This window comes from Drosophila suzukii, chromosome 2R (assembly GCF_043229965.1).
Source record: "Drosophila suzukii chromosome 2R, CBGP_Dsuzu_IsoJpt1.0, whole genome shotgun sequence".
NCBI lineage: Eukaryota > Metazoa > Arthropoda > Insecta > Diptera > Drosophilidae > Drosophila > Drosophila suzukii.
Window position 1 is genome coordinate 17,242,282 of NC_092081.1, and position 18,726 is coordinate 17,261,007.

At 38.1% G+C, this 18,726-nt stretch overlaps 3 protein-coding genes across 5 annotated transcripts; all 3 read right to left on the reverse strand.

Moving 5' to 3' along the window:
- Positions 1-917: 917 nt before the first annotated feature.
- Positions 918-14,602, reverse strand: LOC108017998 (uncharacterized). 3 transcript variants are annotated; one of them, XM_017085346.4, is made up of 2 exons: positions 13,823-14,602; positions 918-1,749 (listed from the first exon to the last, which is right to left on the reverse strand). In XM_017085346.4, exon 2 carries the CDS (start codon positions 1,389-1,391, stop codon positions 924-926), a length of 468 nt encoding a protein of 155 aa, XP_016940835.1. In that variant the 5' UTR covers positions 1,392-1,749; positions 13,823-14,602; the 3' UTR covers positions 918-923. The 3 variants fall into 3 exon arrangements, with proteins under 3 accessions (XP_016940835.1, XP_016940837.1, XP_016940836.1); XM_017085348.4 differs by lacking the exon at positions 13,823-14,602 and adding an exon at positions 10,257-10,280; XM_017085347.4 differs by lacking the exon at positions 13,823-14,602 and adding an exon at positions 3,345-3,630.
- Positions 14,603-15,211: 609 nt separating this feature from the next.
- On the reverse strand, positions 15,212-16,483 carry Zip42C.1 (Zinc/iron regulated transporter-related protein 42C.1). The gene is made up of 2 exons (XM_017085045.4): positions 15,438-16,483; positions 15,212-15,374 (listed from the first exon to the last, which is right to left on the reverse strand). Exons 1-2 carry the CDS (start codon positions 16,435-16,437, stop codon positions 15,334-15,336), a joined length of 1,041 nt encoding a protein of 346 aa, XP_016940534.3. The 5' UTR covers positions 16,438-16,483; the 3' UTR covers positions 15,212-15,333.
- Positions 16,484-17,373: 890 nt separating this feature from the next.
- Zip42C.2 (Zinc/iron regulated transporter-related protein 42C.2) lies at positions 17,374-18,479 on the reverse strand. Its single transcript, XM_017085043.4, has 2 exons — positions 17,564-18,479; positions 17,374-17,502 (listed from the first exon to the last, which is right to left on the reverse strand). The coding sequence occupies exons 1-2, from the start codon at positions 18,453-18,455 to the stop codon at positions 17,462-17,464; spliced, it is 933 nt and encodes a 310-aa protein (XP_016940532.3). The 5' UTR covers positions 18,456-18,479; the 3' UTR covers positions 17,374-17,461.
- Between the last annotated feature and the right edge of the window lie 247 nt (positions 18,480-18,726).

Below are 18,726 nucleotides of genomic sequence, written 5' to 3' on the forward strand. Positions count from 1 at the left end.
ACTGTTATATAGGCTGTATAGGGTAAAAGTCATTAACGATCGGACATATATACAGGTACACGGCTGCTCTATAAAACCTGGCTAATAAAAATTTGGTTCATCCAGTGAAACTGACTAAATGCTAATGATTTATATGGAGCAGGTTGGGCTGATTTAAATTCAAAATTATTACTTAGCACGATCCTGGCCAACAGAAAAAATGTAATTCCAAATTTTAACCCAATAGCATTAATAGTTTGAGATCTGCATTGATTCCTTAAATTTTAACGTTTACTTTATGCACAGAGAAAATGCTGACGTTCTCATCTGAGTTGAAAATGTTCTTAAAAAAAAAAAACTTTTTTGAAGTTTAAAGTATTTTTGTTTTTTATCAACAAATAAACTATTAGTCCAATCAGAAGTTTATACTTATCAAAAAGTTGTTAAATAAACTAAATTTAACTTTTCTCTTCTCACCATTTTGTTCTAGTATTTAGAATATTGATACCAAAATGTACTTTGACGGTTTTTAAGAACGAATGTTCTCAATTCAATGTACTTGAAAAATTCTCTGCTTTTTCTCTCTGCAAATTATTGCATTTCTATTACCCTGATCGAATCCTAGTTATTCATAGTGTATACTTATCAAAAAGTTTGGTTCTAATATTGAGAGCATTGATACCAAAATGTACTTAGACTGTTTTTAAGAACGAATGTTCTCAATTAAAGAGCAATGTACTTGAAAATTCCCTCTGTGTATGTATAATATAAAGATGGGTAGCGAAATGACTGCACTTCTATTACCCTGATCGAATCCTAACTTTTCAAAGAAGCTCAAATTCCCCTAGAACTTTCTTACCTTTCGTTATCCAAACAATGCTCTTTCCGCACGACAACAGCTCAAGCCAAGAACTTGACAAATCGAAATGGTGATCTGCGGGCTCTTAAGATTTCACTAGCACTAGTTTCACTGTTTCAGCACTGCCGCCAATCAATTCACCATAATTGCACAGATCTTCAGTTATGTTTAGCTCGCTCAGAGTGCGATTCGAGTGTTTATTCAGGGTGGCGGTCTTGTTGAAAATTCTTAGGCGCGGATCGCGGGGTATATAGTGAAGGAACACCTTGTTCGACTTGCCGCTGTTGTTGTAAGTACGGGGATTGTTGTTCTGGCTGTTATCGAACGATTTGGTCGTGGTCGTTGCGGATGCGGATGCTGCAGATGTTGCTTTGCCTGCACGATAGAATGACTTGGACCGAATGTCATTCATTAAGAACGCTAGGGGGTTTATCACAGGCCAACGGAGAATATATTGAGCGATTGGATGGTTGTTGCAGTTGTTGCTGCTGCTGCCGCTGCTGTTGTAGCAGTTTATGCTGCCGGTAAGCGGATTTTGCCCTGGCAGCCACATGCGGTACTTTGCTTTTCACGGAACTCAAACACTTTTCGATACGCGGTCGAACACAAAAAAATATAACAAACACAATTCACAAAACACAAAACTGGGCCTTCCAAGAGGTGTTTGCAGCGGCTCCGGGACAATCTGCCGCTCCCCGTGTCAAGTGCGCGGGGCGTGGTGCGGAGGCGGGCTGGCAGGCATTGTAAATAGCTGTCTATATCTCTGGCGGGGCAAGCAACGCGGCGTATGATTAATTCGTCTCTGGTGGTGCAACTCAATCGCTGCCCTCGCTGTTTTCGCCTCCTTCACGGGCTGATAATGATTTATGATGTCGGTCCTCGATTAGCTGAGCTGTCCTCGGTCCAAAACACTGCAAGAGAGGGTACAAAATTGGAAACCATAGTTAGTTTAACTGATAAACGACTTAAATACGACCAAGGGGCCAAGCTTAAATCTATTAATACATTCAATGCGAGCAATAAATGTTCTCTGGGTTCATCAAGAAATTCCCACAGAAGCAAAGTCAGCTTATCAACTTAATTTAAGCTTCTCAATTGACAAACAATACTGAATTGGTATGTGGAATGGAACTAAAAACTTCTGAAAGAGAATAAAATTCCTAAGAATCAAATACCTCTACAGATGTTAAGGATAAATAATGCTATAAATACTGCCCTAATTGTTTTTACTATTGTATTGTCATCTATTGTTTAAGTAAAAGTATTTTAAAGCTTTGCTAGATTATGGTAAATTATTCGAATGGTTTCTACTTTGTGGCAAAAAAAACAAAAATCGTATGTGTGCATAAGCTAACTAAACCGGATTTACTTTTGTTTAAATCTTTATCAGCCCTTGAGTCTGCTTTGGCAAATTTTGAATGGAAATAAGGCAATATTAATCAAACGTTTTTCAGACATTTATAAACGCAAAAACACGTTTTGCACGTTTTCGTTTTTATTTCAGCAATACTGAGCGCCATCGTATGTATAACTAATGAATGAGACAACTGATTATTGCACCAAGGTAACATGCAAAAATGGTGTACCCTATTTACACTTGTATAAATATACATTTAATATAAATATTAATGCTATGTTTGATATTATTGTCAAATCACGTACTGTTTAATTTAATACACTTATTGTCATGACACGGACTAATTTAAATAAGAATAGAAACCTTAAAAGGTATATATTAATTTCATTTATTAAATAAATTAAATGTTTTTGAGCAGATCCCTCTTTTTTTCTAGGTTTCAGTCGGTTGATCTAAATATAAGTAAGAGTCCTAAGCACATTAACATTTCAGTTAGGATTTATAATTCATTCCTTTATTAAAAATTTTGTAAAGAAATCTATATTTTCCACTCAATGAAAATTCAAGTCCCCTTCCTTAATGGAGCATCTAATATATCAAGTACCCACGTTTACCAACGGAATGTGGCTGCGAATGGCCAAGTTCAACGTTCGATAGGCGAAGCGATTAAAATACTCGTATACTGCAGGCTGAACAGAGAACTCTAGTAAACATGAAGCGGCATTTGTTTTAATTGCTGAGATTTTTAAAAACACGAGCGTCTGGTTTCCGACTTTAGCTAGACAACGAAATTGTCTCTTATCAAGAATCAAATTCGGATCACGATTACTCGTAATTGGATGTACATCAGTATACAGATCATATATGTGTGGAGGTGATAGCGGAATTCGCCCTGAAAGTAAGTTGCTGGCTTATCTTTACAATATAATTGGCAGAAAATGGTTTTATTCGCTGTGATGCGATAAGCTAATGCTTAGCCTTCGAACCGAAAGATTATAGTTGAAGTTTATATTGTTTCGAACGGGAACGGGACTAAAATAGATCTGTTACAATCTTTCCTTACCGATAAAAACACATTTTTATTAAAGAGAATTTTATTGCATGTATGTATATTTTAATTATTCTTAAGTAGATCCCACTTGGCATTACATTTTCCATTGAACTCGATGCAATCTAACTAGTTCAGTGCTATCTGCTGCGCCTTTTTGTATGCTACACTTTTTGAATGCACTCGCGTTTGGAGTAGCACTTGTACTTTGTAGAGCAAATCGTGCTTGAAACTTAAAGTCCACATTTTGTTTTGTCCGTATTTACACAACATTTACACCAGAATGGTCGAAAACAAAGGCGCTGAAGAGGCTAAGCAACCGCCAACATCTCTGTAAAGTCACACTCGGATTTTATTACGGACTCGGATTTGGATTCGGATTTGGACACGGTTTCGGGCTCGGATTGAAGAACAACAGACCCGCAGCTCGTCGGAAGACCGACTAAACCTAAACCCACTCACGCCGCTGCCGGCGGTATGGAACTGGGCAGAGCGTCGGCTATCGTTTGCCTTAATCTAATAAATTTCTTATCAAAGAGCGTCGTGAATATACTATATAGTGTGTTCTATATCTGTGCGTCTGTGCACTTACAAACACAAGTTCGGATGCTCGTAGAGTCGGTATGTAATGGCACACGCGTCGGCGTCTGTCAACATGCCAACCTTTGTGACGCGGTCTTCTCGGTCTCTTTTTGGCAGTGGTGGTCAGATTTGGATTCGGAGCCTGACATCCATATATATGTATTTATATACAAAAGTTTATATATAAACATATATGCGCTTTGTAGCGCTTGTATACCAATCATGTGATTGTGGGTAATTGGGGGTATTCTAGTTACAACGGCAGTGGCTCACTTTAAAATCAGAACATACGTCCACAACCTTGATCTGCTAATAAATATTATTTTCCCATGAAACAGCTGTGAACTATCAAAGGGGAATGCAACTATATCTATATTAGCAAATAACTTACATACAACATCACTGATAATCACCTTAAAAGAAATTGTCTCAGTGGTTCGTTTTAAAACACTTGCCACTAGGCCATAAAATAAGAATTTAGTTCCTACACGGAGAAAATTCTGACTTTTTCATCTGAGATGAAAATGTTTTTAAAAATAAAACGACATTTATGAAGTTGAAAATGTTCAATTGGCGGAATACACATTTTATATCTCAGCACATCAACTATTAGTCTAGTCAGTAGTGTATATTTATCAAAAAGTTGTGAAGTAAACTCATTAGAGAACATTAATACCAACACGGTTTTTAAGAAAGAATGTTCTCAATTCAAGAACAATGTACTTAAATAATCCTCTCTGAATATTTTTTAATTACCCTTATACTTTTTTTTTGTATTATGTTAAAATAAGACTTACTTATAAGGCTTTTGTATGTTTAATTATAGTTTAAAATTGTTCACCAATGAATACTAGATTTATTCGGTACACTTTCATTAATATTTTTATACCCGTTACTCGTAGAGTAAAAGGGTATACTAGATTCGTCGGAAAGTATGTAACAGGCAGAAGGAAGCGTTTCCGACCCCATAAAGTATATATATTCTTGATCAGGATCACTAGCCGAGTCGATCTAGCCATGTCCGTCTGTCCGTCTGTCCGTCTGTCCGTCTGACCGTCTGTCCGTCTGTCCGTCTGTCTGTCCGTCCGGATGAACGCTGAGATCTCGGAAACTATGAGAGCTAGGCTATTGAGATTTGGCGTACAGATTCCTGAGCTTCTTACGCAGCGCAAGTTAGTTTCAGTAGACTGCCACGCCCACTCTAACGCCCACAAACCGCCCAAAACTGTAACTCCTACAGTTTTGATGCTAGATAGAAAATTTTAACTGAAATGTATTGTTCTCATCAATACCTATCGATTGACCTAAAAAAAAGTTTGCCACGCCCACTTAAACGCCCACAAACCGCGAAAACCTGTGACGCCCACAATTTGCATGCTAGATAAAAAATTTTAACTGAAATGTATTGGTGTCGTCAATACCTATCGATTGATCCAAAAATAATTTTGCCACGCCCACTCTAACGCCCATAACGCTTAAATCTGTCTACCGCCGGTACACTCAAAAAAAAAATCACCATAAATATTAGAAAATCGCCCGTGATTTCAAAACGCCATTGAATTAAGAAATATTTTCTTGATTATAGAAAAAATGCCTACAATTTAAGGAATTCGCCATAATTTTTTTTTTTTTTTTGTAATGAAGAAGAGGAAGAATCCCACTTTTTCTTCAATTAATGGCGAATTTTTCTTGATTTTTTTTCTTGAAATAATGGTAAATTCTTACTTAAATTTAGGAAAGAAATACCCATATTTTAAGAGAATGTGACTTTTTTTATACATTTTGATGGTGGTCTAGCTGGTAAAGACGTCCGGTCAATAAACAATCGAACAAAAGTACCTGGTTCGAGCCCACGCCACGGCAAGTGTACCCTTTGTTTATTTATTTTTCTTTTTTTTTTAATTTATGTAATTTTCATTCTTATTAGTTTCACTTTTCTATTTACCAAATTGTTTAAACGGTTGTTAAAAAGGTTTAGATTAGAATAAACGTTATTTGTATGCGTAAAGCTGGACCAAAAGCACCTTAGCCCTTTTTAGTCATTGTATGACAAGAAGCACGCGTGGCCGAATGGTTAAGACGTCTGGCTATGGTGTGAGCAGTTGCGGGTTCGAGTTCACGCCGGGGTTGTCTGAGGTAAGGATTTTTCCATTTGTTATATTTATTTATATGTTTATAAAAAGTATTTATATAAAATAAATCTTTAATAAATTCAGGTAAATATAAAAATTTTCAGACTGTAGTAATAATTGCCATTAAAGTTAGAAACGGTTTTATCCATTTAAAATTCAACATTGGTATACAAAACCAACCAAATTCCTCAAATGTAAGGTGTAAAATGTAAAATGATGTAATCTTACATCATAAATATTTTTTTTCTTATTTTAATAAATTTTTCCTTAATTTTAAGGTTTTTTACCATACATTTAAGAAAAATTTGTCTTTATTTCCAGAAATGGCAAACCATAAATTCAAGAAAATTATTTATTTAAAATAAAGGTGAGTCGCCGTTGGATGAAAATCATAGGCGATTTTCTTGATTTAAAGGCGAATTTCTTGATTTAAGGGCGATTTTTTTTTTGGGTGTAGGTGGTGCATTTTAATTTCGCTTTGCTGCTTGCATATCTCCATTTCCCTTTGAGTAACGGGTATCTGATAGTCGAGGTACTTGACTATAGCGTTCTTCCTTGTTTGTACTCCAACTGTGGCTTGCCGAATCTAATATGATCTAGACGAATCCGCTTTCCCACTTTATCAGTTGGTTCACAAAATTCTGGGATAATGAGTAATTTCTAAGCACATAATTGGGCCAAAATTGCCTTTTTAATTATGTTGATAAGTCAAAAAAAAGGTTCTGCGCCGTTATTCAAGTTGGTTAATTGTGAGGCAATCATTTGGTGCGTTCTACGAGCTGGGTGATAAGTTTTATAGCGCCCATATTTAACACAGGGGTTCTCTTTGGCGCTGACCTAGGCCATTGAATTTGGGTTATTGGTCTGATTGCTATATGGAGGGCTTTAAAATATAAGATTACCTGGGAAAACCAAGGAATGTGCGCACTGTCTGAAGTCAACATAAAAAAATTGGGTTGTCCAGAAAGCTTAAGCTTAAATTGTTTGTTTTGATTATGCCGTTAAGCAAACTAAGGTAATTGACCTAATGTAATTTGACTGGCTGCCTTTACGTTTTAATTGAAAGAGTTAAGCAAATTGATTGAGCCATGTGATGGAGGCAAGGACAAGCCGTTCACCTTGAATCGAATTGAGTTTGCTCTTCTCAATCGCTTTCAGAATTGCCCATTAGTGTGTCAACCGAACGAAGTTTGTTTTGCGAATGGTTTGTCCAAGAAGGCGAAGCTCCAATAGCAAATATTCCCCCACGGGCAGCCTTTGTCCTTCGAATCCTGCACTCTATGGCAGTTAAGGGAATTTCTCCCCGAGAACTTAGCCTCGAAGCCTGGAAAGTTCAAAACTTAAGCAATCTCTGACGCCAGCAAAGTTCACACCGAGTAAAATCGCTCGATAAGATGCTTTCTAATGTGTGCTCAGCTTGCCAACATCTGATGTTGGTTTTGCCTTCTGCTTAATTGAGGTCTGTAATTGATAGTGGGATCGGCTAAGCCCCATTCTGAACAGAAAAAAACTGCTGCCAGTTGTTAATTGATTTGCGGTTTAGATGTTTAGTTTGGCGGTGTGGGTGGCATTTTTTTTTTTGCATCGCCGGTTTCGCTGACAGATTCGCTTGCGTGCTTGTTTGGGTGCAATTTTTGCTCAATTAATATAGTTAATTTGGTATGACTGCATAACCAAAAATTTGGGAATAATTAAACAAAATAGATGAATTTGTTTTAATTATAAGAAAAATTTGAATGTTTATTAGAAATATGATATATATAATACTTTTCCAGGATAAGGGACAATTTCTCATCTGCATGTTAAACTAAAAGTAGGGCTTAAACTGGAAAATACGTTTTCTAGTAGACAAGAAAACAGCTATAAGTACTTAAAATCAGGAAAGACTTTATTTATTATTCAAAATTTTGGATAAAATTAGAGACATAAATGTAAAAAAAACTTTTTAACAGTTTAAAAAAAATATAAATAAGTAATTATTTCTTTTAAACAATTTTTAAAAAAATTTAAATTATTATTTATTTAAAAGAAGGGTTCAAACTGGAAAATACGTTTTCTAGTAGTCAAGAAAACTGCTATAAAGTACTTAAAATCAGGAAGAAAACAATTTATTATGCTAAATTTTGGATAAAATTAGAGACATAAATGTAAAAACATCTTTTTAACAATTAAAAAAAAAATATAAATAAATAATTATTTCTTTTAAACAATTTTAAAAAATGTAAATAATTATTTATTTATTTTTAAAATTGTTAAAAAGTTTTTTTACTTTCGTAACAATTTGTTTTAGCAATTTAAATAAAATATAAATATTTATTTTTTTCTTTTTAAAGTTGTTAAAAAGTTTTTTTACTTTCGTGATTCTAATTTTATTTATATTATTAGATAACACATTAGGTATCTATATTATATTAGTCCGTTAGTGCAGAAATCTCTACCTAGTTATATAGAACTATGCTCTTCTTCGCTGCTGAAAAAACGGTGTATTATGATTTATGAAGTACCAAAACGCTCTAAGGTTCCTTAGAAATATTAGTATATACAATTTATAGCATAGCCAGTGAAACCTTTTCCCTTGGCCAAATCAACTTTCACTTGAAAGCTTGACAAGAAAGTCACCGCAAAAAGTCGCAAAGGGGGTGGTACCTTTACCAAGTGCAGGTGCACATACAGACAGGTGTCGCTGTGGACTGGCCCACACTTTCGGCGTCCTTTCATGTTTTATATTTACCCTTTGCAGGACGCGGGGGAGGACTACAAATGGCAACCATAAACTGCAGCGGCAGTCATGTCAGCCCTCAAAAAGTTATGGGGTCCATAAAAAAACGAAAATGGCGGCTGCATTTTCACACATGGGGGTACACATAGCATGTTCTTATTTAAAGGATTATTATTACGATTTTCGCCTTCAACTTGACTAACTTTGCGGTTGCACAAACACAAGAGTATGGGCCTATATTGATTTTTTTCCCTTCCACTAGGATTTTTTTCAGGGTTGTGAGAAGCACACTCTATGTGTAGCGAGGGATATGCAAGATGAGTCTACTGCCAATATTTGTCATCTTAAATATTCTGCGATGAAAATGAAAAGATTATGTTTATTCTTACGCAGCTATTATTAAACATTAACTTAACCATTTAGATGTTGTTATTTTTATTTAACTAAACTGCTAGGTAAATATTTATACGATTCAACAAGGAATTGAAAATCATAAGATGAATAAGCAGAACTTGAAAAAATAAGTTAAGACTATAATATATTTTTTTATTAGATAAGAATAATCAATTTTAACCTGCCTATCCTTAAGTGCAATACAGTTCATTATACGTTAAAATGAGCATCCAATTCTGAATGAAAATATATGTATATATCTGAATAACTGCCTTAAAAACTTGTACTTTCACTCAAGTATATTTCCCTCTTCTGGGATATAAAAGCGAAGTATTCCAGAAATTTCCAGAACTAATTTCATCCGGTTCACTGGGACAATTCTAAAACGCAATTTTTCCTCCATGGTTGGATGAGAATTCAAAAAAATACACAAAAAATTTGGACCAAGACAAAGGGCTTTGTTTTGCCACTCTTTCCGCCCTTTCAAAAAGGGCAACTTTGCAAAAAAAAACGGACATTCGGCTGTGCGTGTAAACAACTTCAAGGCTGGGGTGTTTTTCATTTATTTTCTAATTTTGCTCTCGACACGGGCATTCAGAGCGAAGCCCAAAAGGTTGAATGTGAAATGCAATATGCAAATGAAATTGCAAATTGCAAATTGCAAATTAGAATAGAGTTATAAACCCGTTGACTGAAATTTAGAGCTAGGAGATGTGCACTCGCGTGCGAACAAGCAGAGCAATCAAAATGGAATTAATGAATTATTCATAATCGATTCAGAACTAATCAATCATTCGTACAGTTCTCATTAATTAATCAACCATTAATCAAGCCCTGATGTAGTTTGAAGATATTATATCTATTGTTGAGGCATATTTAATGGATTTATGCACTGTCAGTTTAAAAATTCCAGATAAGCCTACCCAAGGGCATTTTTCCCAGCATTGGGTGGCAAAAAAAGGGGGTGACAAGGTCGTTGGAGGAACATATGATGTAATTACGAGTAAAACGCTTTGCGGCAAATTCGCCATCGAAAATTAAGCAGAGCGTCACGCAGTCTGCGAGTTTGCTCGGTGGATTATTAGTGTATTTATGTGCTTTTTTCAGGTTTTATGTCATTTGTTTTTGCTGATCATGTGACAGCCGGGTGAAAATGTACTTTGTTTGCTCCTAATTGCTCCACTTACGCGCAAATGTATCTGGTGGCGATAAAACCATTCCTTTGTCGACTGTTTTCCCGATATCTCGTCTCCGCTGAACTCGAGTCGAATAAACAAATCGGCAGCCAGTGGTCCAAACAATCAATTTAGCGCAACTCTGTAGGAAAATCACTTGTTGTTGGCTTAGGCACTTCCTGCACTCTCGACAGTTGTTGCTTTCTTCGCGTTTCAAATTGAACTGACTGAACAGCGATTTCCCTTCCCTTCCCAGCTGCCTCCGTCTCCCTCACTCACTCGCAGTGCTCTGTCTCCCTCTAGCTCCCTGTTTGTGCATCGGGAGTTTTTAATTTCCAAGTGCCCCGACGCATTTCCCACCACTAAACACTTCTTCTTCGCCTCTGCCTGTCTGCCCTCTCTTGACGCAATGGAAATTTACCAGTTGACATCATTAGATTCCGTCGCATCTCTTCGGTTTTTGTGTTTATAATACAAAGTGTTTCATATTTTGTGCATCCCAAGAGAAAGCGACTTTCGTATACCCTAAATCTGATATCGTTTTCAGGAATAATTTAAGATTGTTGCTTTGATTGCACGGATAAAACCAATTCTAAGTTAGATTTATAATCTTTTATCTTTATCTTTTCAAGAGTTAGGAATATTATTTTATTTGTATAAGTTTTCATTATGTAAACTCTAAAAATGGCTATTATTAATGTTATTTGGATACTATAGTAGATTTATTTTGATATACTTTTTTTTGAAAGTTATTCAAACAGCATCGAAAAGATCATCGTATTTCAGTAATTATTATGCAGTTATATTATAATAAGTTTTCAAAGAAATACATATAGATTGTTATTTTTTTATCTAAAATATCATAAAAACTTGTAGTCATCTATTTTAAATTTGTGTTAATTTCATTGAAGGCCAAATATTTTGATTGTTCTAAAAGGTTTATATTCGCGTGCCCAAATCAAAGCCCTTAGTTAAGGATTAGGTACCCAAGACGAATGCCTTAATTGCATGTTAAACTCATTGGAAGGTCGTATAATGAACGATGGAAAGTGGTTCAAACATGCATGTGGGAGTTTAATCAGTAACGTAAAATACAGTCGTCATCCATCAAATGCGTTGAGAAATGCGAATAAATCAAATGCAACTTTGTTGCTTTGGCATTTTACCATTTTATGCACTTTAAATGTCAAACAATCCTTCAAATATTCTCCCAAAGCGGTTTGTGCAATAATTAAATTCGTCTCCAGATCACGATATACAATAATCTTATACAACAAAGGTAAGACACTTAAGTTAATTAGCAACAATTTTGTTTGTTCGTAAGACTTTGCAGTACACACAAAAAAAAACAATAAGTTTTAATACCGGCTGTATTACAAGTATACCAGATGCAGAGTTGCAAGTAATTTCATTATTAAAGAGTATAGTATTTGAATTTGTGGCGTTATTTTTAAACCAAATAATTTCAACTTAATACTTTGGAAACTATTAATTTAATATTAATCTTGTCGACGCCAAAATATTGTAGAAATAGTATTTCTTCTAGGAATATTTTTTTTAAAAAAAATGATTTTTAAAAATGCTGGTAGTACTTGGTCTAGCGATTTTTCGACTCATCCGAAAACTCAGACAACATTACAAAATCTATGCACGTACCAATTTGGATGTATAATTAAGTCATTTTGAACTAATGCGAGTACTGTGGAACTAATGAAGCGTCTTTAGAGTAATTAGCATTATTAACACAGTTGTGATACAAATCGCAGGGGCGACATTTGGATTCTAAGAACCGGTTTAGAGGTTTTCTTTCGATTTCGCCTCACACGCATTGGCAATCAGCTGTTGGACTCACCACCGCTCACTGCTGACACACATTATCCGGCAGAACGGATAAACAGCAAAACAAAATAATCATAATAATAAATGCACAAAGGTCTTACCGGTTTTATCAGCTGCTAGAGCCAGTTGTTTTCGGTTTTTCCCCATCCTCCGCACTGCCGTTTTCAAACTGTTTTTAGCTGTTTGAGGGTCAATGGCTCCTAAGCCAAAAAATCTAGACACATTACGGCTTCGAAATGCATAAAAATCAAGAAATCGCTGGCTCAAGGACGACAGCCAAGAGAATGGTTTTCGATTACAGTAAATCAAATTTGCAGAACGACAAAAAGAACCCAAAATTGAAGCCAAAAAAGCGTCTGCATACACTCAAGTTGGTATGTAAGTCAAGGCACTAAATCTAATATCTTCAGCCACACTGAGAAAAACCGTATAACTTTATATTATGAGATCATCATTTTTATATCAACATCATTTTTAAATTTTAAGGGGAGTGAAATATTAGTAAATATTGTCCTTTTTATTAAAGAGCATCATAGGTTTTAAATCTCCTTGTTTCAATGTCTAATATAAACATTATCTAAGTAGCACAGAAATCTTTAGAGGTTTAAGAACACCTAAAAAGTTATCTCAGTTTTCTTATTTTTTGGCAATTGAAATCGGAAAATGCAAATAAAACAGTAAAAGAACTTGTTAAGTGGTCACAAACATGTATAAGTTTACATATATGGCACACAAAAGTGCCAGTAATATTTTCTTTGGGTGATTGGGCAACTTGTGCAACTCCTACCACTGGGTTTTGAATAGTGGGGACTGGGTGGGCCTGGAGGGTGCCGAAGACAAAGGCAATAAAAGCCAAATGACTGGAGCAGCAAAATGGCGGCGCGTGTGTGACAAGCGAAAATGCCCGAAACTGTGCTACAGTCACTGCGGTTCACCAGCATCTCATCTCGCCTTCATCCTTCAAAGTCACCCCCTTTCCCACCCACCACTACCATCCAATCCCGGGGCTTATGTAAATGGAGCAAGTGTGGATGAGTGGGGCGTTGAGGTAAGTTGGAACTCAAACTGTTTGGGTTTATCTTTTTAGAGGAGCCTTGATTGAATGGTATTGAAACAACGACTTTTCTATTATATCATTAACTACCTAAGATTCGTTCCCTAGTACTGGAGCTTTTTTCTACAGTGGTATCTATTTGTCAGTAATATATTGATCAGGGCATACCCTACTTACAAAACAAATACGAAGATAACATACCCATAAAAAGCACACCCGCTTTGTTTGTCTTATCTGTCACTGTTGAGTCACTACATGAAGTACTTAATGCCAACTGCATAAGAGACGCAATCACTTTCAGTTTAAACAAAACAATGAAAAACTTATAAAAGCGCGTCTGGCTCTTCAAGTATTTCCTCAACGTTCACAGTAAATATACATAAATCCACCAGTCGTGCCAAAACGAGTCCAAAACAGCCGACCTATAAATAGTCCCCACTCGATCAAAGACGCAGGTTGTGGAAAGCAACGAAAATAAAACAAAATTTGTTAACTCATCAATGCTAAAGATAAAATAAAAACAAATAATATTTTATCATAAATGTGGTACTTGAATATGAGACTTTTGAGTGGAAATTACGCATTTGCACTGGGCATGTACATAAAGAAATGTTTTTCACGAAATATAAACAGGGTCAACGTATCACTGATATATTAAACACATTTTTGTTTATTCGTTTCTTACCTGATGTTCTTGCTGGTTTTGTGGAATTCCTGGGTTCCTGGGCTAAAATACAACCTTAGCTGGATCTTGGTCCTTTGTCATTGCAGAATCTTACATTATAAGCTGATTAATAAACTGATTGTAGTTGTTGTGCAGGCAGGTCTTAAAATAACCAAATAAGCTCGCTCTCTCTTTTATTTCCTTTATGTATTCCTCTTCGTCGAATTTGTTATCCGTTGTTTTATGAATTTCTGCCGCCCTTGCACAGTGGGATGAATGCGCTGCAGCACACACCCAAATGAGCTTTAAATTCGTTTGTGGTGTTGCAAAAAAATGATTAAACGCCAATAGCTCTGCTATACCGGTGCTGTATGTATTGCTTTGAGAACTGCGCAAACTTTGGGTTTTTTTATGGAAAATTATTATCTATCGACTTCGCCCTGCGATACCGCCCACTGTGCGGGAGTTTCGATTTTTTTGGCGGGGGAGGCGGGGAAATGACAACACCGTTCGACGGCACAAGTTCACCAGAAATGTGGGGCGACCGGACCGGAGGTCGTATAAACAATACAAAAGTGCACTCGAAAGCGGAAATCACGGATGTAAGCGCTTCAGATGCACACGGGAAGCGGTAGAAAACTCTCGATGCACCCAATCGCGGGTTTTTAATTGATTACTTAACGCGTTCTGACGAGAGCAAAAAGAAGGCAATCTCGGCCGACGGAGCCCTTAAAAATTTAAGAATATCGAATCGCCCACCACACAAACACGACCGTCCGCACTCCAATTGGAACATCATCTGACCGTTGCCGTAACAGCGGCTGTTAACCGAACGCCAGCAGAGGGTGGAAATTTCGATATAATGTATCGAAAAATGTATAATCGCAAGATAGTAATTTCGTAAAATTTCCATATGAGCCAATAATCTAAGTTATCAAACGTTAACTATGGATGAAAGCATTTATTATAAAGAAATTGTTAAATTTGAATTTATACGATATGGATATCGATATTTTATGCGGCCGCGTGATAAAATGTTAACGGGTGCTGTTAACGCAAAAGCCTGTTACTGTTGGCGCTAAAAATGTTTAAATGAGTTCCTGTTAATTCGAATTTAACCGTTACAGTTTGAAATGCACAGTAAGTTAAAACTGTTTTTAAACTATGGAAAAAGCGAGCAATTCAAGCCATACTTCCTATTAAGAAATGTTTGAAGTGAACAATGTCTTATATACAAAAAAAACACTTTTGGGTAAAATTGACCAATATAATAGTGAAATGGTCCCAACCCCATCGAATTGTCAATTTCACCAACGATGAAGTTACTCTCCCAGAAACCAAGTACACACAGTGTACCATTTTATGGTACTTTTACTATTTATTATTTAAAAAAACAATTTTAACCATGAACTTTGTGTGTGTCTAGAGTTCCTAATTTTAGTTAAAGACTCTTTTCTCTTTATTTTATTAACTTAATAAATAAATATGGTTAAAGAGGAAAACTTTATAATACTGAAGTGGTGGCACCAAATCTAGGAACAAGCGAGGCTGTCATCGCCCTCAGCTTCGTCAGCTGCAAAAGAGAAAACATAAATTAGTAACTTATTCCGACGATAATCATCTGGTTATTACTTACAAAGTATTTGCAGGCCAAACATCAAGGCAAATCCTGCCACGGCGGCCACAAGGGCTCTCCATCCGGCGTGGCTCTCAGTGAGGATCTCGAAGAAGACCACATAGAGCAGGGTTCCGCAGGCGATGCCCTGGAGCACACCGGAGGGCAGACTGGGCTGACCGGCTACCACATGCTGGCTGATGCCCAGGCCCACGCCGATGCCGATGGGTGTGACAATGGAGAAGGTCACCAAGTACAGGATGGCCAGCGAGCTGCGGGTTCGGGCCACCATTAGCTCCATCCCCACGCAGAAGGCCAGGACGAGCTTGTGGGCGGCCACCGCTCCAAACATGAACCACACCGTGCTCACAGTGCCCTCCAGTCCAATGGCCATGCCCTCGAACAGTTCGTGCAGGGATAGGGCCAGGATGATGCCCAGACCCCGGACAGAGGATCCCTCGCCGGATCCCACAGGCATGTGTGAATGGCCGTGGTGATCCTTTGGTGCCTGGGGCTCTATTACCTGCACTTCCGTTTCCTCTTTCAGCTGAGGCTTGAGCAGAGTGCTGTGCCGGATGCTGCAACCCCTTACAAAGGCCAAACTGGCCACCGACTCCTTTCGACTGAGCTTCCGCTGGTGACGACGCACCACACTGGTCATCAGCTCGTCCAAGGCGTACATCAGGAAGAAACCGGTGCAGAGCAGCATCTCCGGCAGGGCAAAGGGTGTCTGGGCAAGAAAACCGCACTCCTGGAGAGCATTCACCACCTCGATCACCTCGGGCAGCATGTGCAGGAAAGTGGTGCAGATGAGCACACCGCCGCCAAAGAAGAGGAGGCATCGCACCACCGCCGACGAGCGGGTCTCCTCCGGACTCTTCTTGGTCCACAGGAAGCACCTGTCCAGGATGTATGGTAGGCTGCCGCAGAGCACGGTGATCACCACGAGCACCACCATGGCCACTATCTTGGCCACCAGGAGTGCCTGGTGATCCTTCGCCGCATTCCCCGCACCGCTCATCTTGACTTCCCGAGTTCCGAACTTCGACTGAGCTGGCTGAAATTCACGAGCAGACGAATGGCTTATATCGGCAGTCATATATCAGCGGGAGGTGATTGAAATCTGATCGCTGATTGATACGCGGATTCAAAGGCAGACAGCGAGCCACCGCCGTCCTACAATGTTGTTATCTCATTCGCTGTCCCATGGACAGGTGGATTTTACAGATAACCGAACCATAGTTAGGGGCTCTTCGCGAATTTAAAGACTGAAGGGAGCGTGGTATTGTTGGGGTAGTTCGGAAGTGTGGCCCAAGACAGGCTATTTTTGATAAAAATTATACACTAAACAAATTTTTTGATGCAACCACTTTAAAAACTTTTGAAACAGCGCCATGGAAAATAGCGAGGCTTGAGCAATTATTCAAAGGGTTTTTCAAATTAAATTAAATTTTGTGATCAAGTTCCAAACAAACATAATGGAAACGATTTTATGCATTTAATTAATAAATATTCATGATCTAAATCAAAAGTCAATGCAATGTAGCCAGGAGTAGAGTGGAGTTGTTGTGATCTATTTTTCAAAAGAGTAAGGATTCTTGTGTAAGTTATATTCGAAAAAACTCAATCTTGTATTTTAACATTAATAATAGCCTTAAATTGATATCAAAGGAACATTAGAACTATCATATTTACAATTTTTATTAGTATATTTATGTAAGTTTTGGAAAATCAAGGCTCTTCCCCATGTAGGAAAAGTTTTAATATGTATTAAATTCTCCCAGCGGATTGGACAAATACGAAAATCTCTCATCGCATAACTTTAGACATCAATCCAAACAAAGCTTATTTTTTAAAATATCTAGTTTTTTTTATTTTAATTTATTTTTGACATTTGTATATGGCACTGTCTTATAGGCCTTGTTTTTCTTTGTTGGCCTTCTTTTCCTTTATACACAGGTGAACAACGTAATGCACATAAAGAAAGCACTTGAGTGATCGCTCCCCATTAAAATTTACTAACTCTATAAGTAGTCGAATATTAGCTAAGGGCATGTGAAGTGGCTCTTGCCCTTGGCTTCTCCGACTAAAAAAGAAAAAAGAAAAGTTATTGGCTTACAACCATTGTGGGATCCGAAAGCACTTACTTGCTATCTGGAGGCCAAACATGAGGACAAATCCCACCATCGACGAGAGTAGGACCCGTATGCCGGCATGGTTTTTGGCCACAATTTCGAAGAAGACCACATAGATCAGAGTGCCGCAGGCGAGGCCCTGAAGGATTCCTGAGACCGTGCTCGGCTGATTAGCCTCTGCAGATTCACTAACAGCGATCCCGATGCCCACGCCAATGGGGGTTACTATGGAGAAGACCAGGAGGTAGACGACGGCTAGCAGCCATCGGGTGTGGGCCATCATGATCTCCATGCCGATGCAGAAGGCCAGGACGAGTTTGTGGACCGAGATGGCGCCGGTCATGAACCACACCGTGCTCACACTCATTTCCAGGCCGATGGCCATGCCGCCAAAGAGTTCGTGCAGGGAGAGGGCCACGATGATTCCCAGGCCACGCAGCCAGTTGGGCTCCTTGGGTGCTTCTTCGGATTGTACCACCACCTCCACCGAGAGGTCCTCGCCCGCCTCCTTGATTTTGACCACCTCCTGTAGCCTCCTTTGCTGCCGCCGACGCACAAAGAAATGCATGGTCTCCTCGATGCAGTACATCAAATAGAAGCCGGTACAGAGCAGAACCTCTGGGAGGCCGAACGGAGTGGACACCAGCATGCGGCAATCCTGGAGAGCGTTCACCACCTTCACCACCTCCGGCAGCATGTGGATGAAGGTGGTGGCTATTAGCACCCCGCCGCCGAAGTTGAGCAGGCACAGCACCACCTTAAACTCCCGAGCATTGTTCTCGGGTCGCTTGGTCCACTTGTAGAAGCGATCCAGGAGGTAGGGAATAAAGCAGAAGATCAGGGTCACCAGGAGCAGCACCACAATGGCCACGATTTTGGCCACTATTAAATGTTGGTCTGCCATTGCGATCGAAGTAACTGGCCCAATATCTATCCATTCAGTTTTTATAGTTGGACTTGATATCTACTTAAAGATATCAGTAAATTGGCAAATATTTACTCATATTAAGGGCTTAGGGGTTTCAACTTAAAGTGGTCGAGTTTGGTGGAAAAAGGTATGAGGTAAAATTTCGGCATGATATCTTTTTAAACATTATCTCCATTTCCTTTCAGCAAATGTTTTAATCGGTCTGCTTTGGTGCTTTACCTTGTCAGTGGAAGTTTTCGCACTGAAA